This window comes from Echinops telfairi, unplaced genomic scaffold (genome assembly GCF_000313985.2).
Source record: "Echinops telfairi isolate 266 unplaced genomic scaffold, ASM31398v2 ScPeMD7_7469;HRSCAF=8507_1, whole genome shotgun sequence".
NCBI classification, from domain to species: Eukaryota; Metazoa; Chordata; class Mammalia; order Afrosoricida; family Tenrecidae; genus Echinops; species Echinops telfairi.
This window is the reverse complement of record NW_022111373.1, coordinates 4,072,757-4,074,320: the sequence shown is the minus strand read 5'-3', so window position 1 is coordinate 4,074,320 and position 1,564 is coordinate 4,072,757. Positions and strand designations below refer to the sequence as shown.

General features: G+C 56.5%; 1 protein-coding gene across 1 annotated transcript in view; it reads right to left on the bottom strand.

The window, feature by feature from the left end:
• Positions 1-1,162: 1,162 nt before the first annotated feature.
• The window catches only part of IL9 (interleukin 9), a 3,763-nt gene continuing 3,361 nt past the window's right edge, over positions 1,163-1,564 (bottom strand). Inside the window, exon 4 of the mRNA XM_004697004.1 lies at positions 1,163-1,282. Within this exon, the coding sequence (XP_004697061.1) occupies positions 1,163-1,282 (120 nt within the window). The remainder of the gene's footprint in view (positions 1,283-1,564) is intronic.

Sequence of the window (1,564 nt, the reverse complement as noted above, 5' to 3'; positions counted from 1 at the left end):
AGATCAAGTACATCCGTTCTTCTCCTGCCTTCCTCTCCTCTGTCTAACTTCCACAGGCTTAGGAAGTGGCTGGAAATACCACGGCTCCACTGGGATACGCTCCAGTCCTCAGCGTGGCACGGGGTCCCGTCTCTTCTCCAGGAGGTACACCCCTGACCTAGACACCCCTTTGCACTTTCCTCCTTGTGTCTCAAAGGCTCCCAACCCTTCAGACAGTGTTTATGGAGCACTGCCCCGTGCCAGGTGCACAGACACTCAGGATGTGGAAGCTGTCCGCCGTCAGGGGGCAGGCGTTTGGCCAGAGGGGGCAGGGGGAGCAGACAACAGACATGAAAGGAGTCATCGAAGGTGGGGTGTGTTGTGAAGAAGAAGCCAGGAGTCGTCGGGGTGGGGGCGGGAGGCAGGCTGCAGGGTTAAGGTGACTGGCAGCAGCCACACTCTGCCACCCAGACTACCCTCAGGGTGTACCCCTCACTTGACTCAGGGTCTGGCACGTGTGGGAATTGATGACCCATTGCCAGGCTGTCTTGACACAAGGGCTCTGCTCCCCGACACTCCTGGTCCAGCTTGAGCGCGCCTCTCTCTTCACTTTGAACATGACTGCTTGTTGGGTCATCCAAGCTCCCACCTTCTGGACGCTCCCAGGGGCTGCCTGCTCCCAGGGCAGGTGCAAGGTTGGTGTGGGTGAGCTGCTCACAGCAACAGCCTCGGGGGAACCTTGCAAAGCAAAGCAGCCCCACCGTGGAAGCATGGACCCCACCTCCTGGCATGCCACCCTGCGCTTCACAGGGCTTTCTTGTTTGGGTCACCCAGAACCCCGCATCCCGCGCACGCCCCAGAACTGTAGCCCCTACAGTCTCTGCCTGCCCGTGCCTGTGGAGGACAGGGAGTCTGTCTATCATGTCCCCATTATTGGACGGCTTCTTCTCAGCGACAGGGTCAGTGGCTTTCTTAGTGTTGAGCGGGAAGAAAGGAAAGAGGAACTAGAGACCAGCTGGCTTTTCCCACCTGTTTATTTGTTCTCCAGATACAAAGCTACCACTTCAAACAATCATCCTAACCCGTCTCCATGTGGGATAACCGCCTTTTATTGCCCAGTGGTAGCAACTTAACAAGGTGGCATTTTTACATTCAATAAATAGAATAAATAGGAATCTGGTCTTCACACGTTCTTGTTCCTGCTCCGCTCATTTTCCTTCTGGAACGTTTCCCGGAGGCGTGTCAGAAACGTCAGCACGTTGCCGTCTGTGGTCTGGTTGCACGGCTGTCCACAGGAGAAGGCCTGTGGGATTCAAGTGGACGAGGACCGTGACGAGAACCACACGCCGCCCAGCAGCTCCCGGAGCCACGCTGGCCAGAGAGCCCCAGGGGTGGGAGGTGTCGGCAGGTAGCGGGGTGGGCAGGCAGGGGGGTTGAGACGTAGAGTAAATGCAAAAGGGAGATCAGGGATAGCATTTTGTGTTGTCGGAAAGCTGGTTGACTTTGGGTGTCTGCTCACACCACACACACACACACACACACACACACTAAATCTCTGCATCAGAAGAGACCTTTCCTTAGAAGC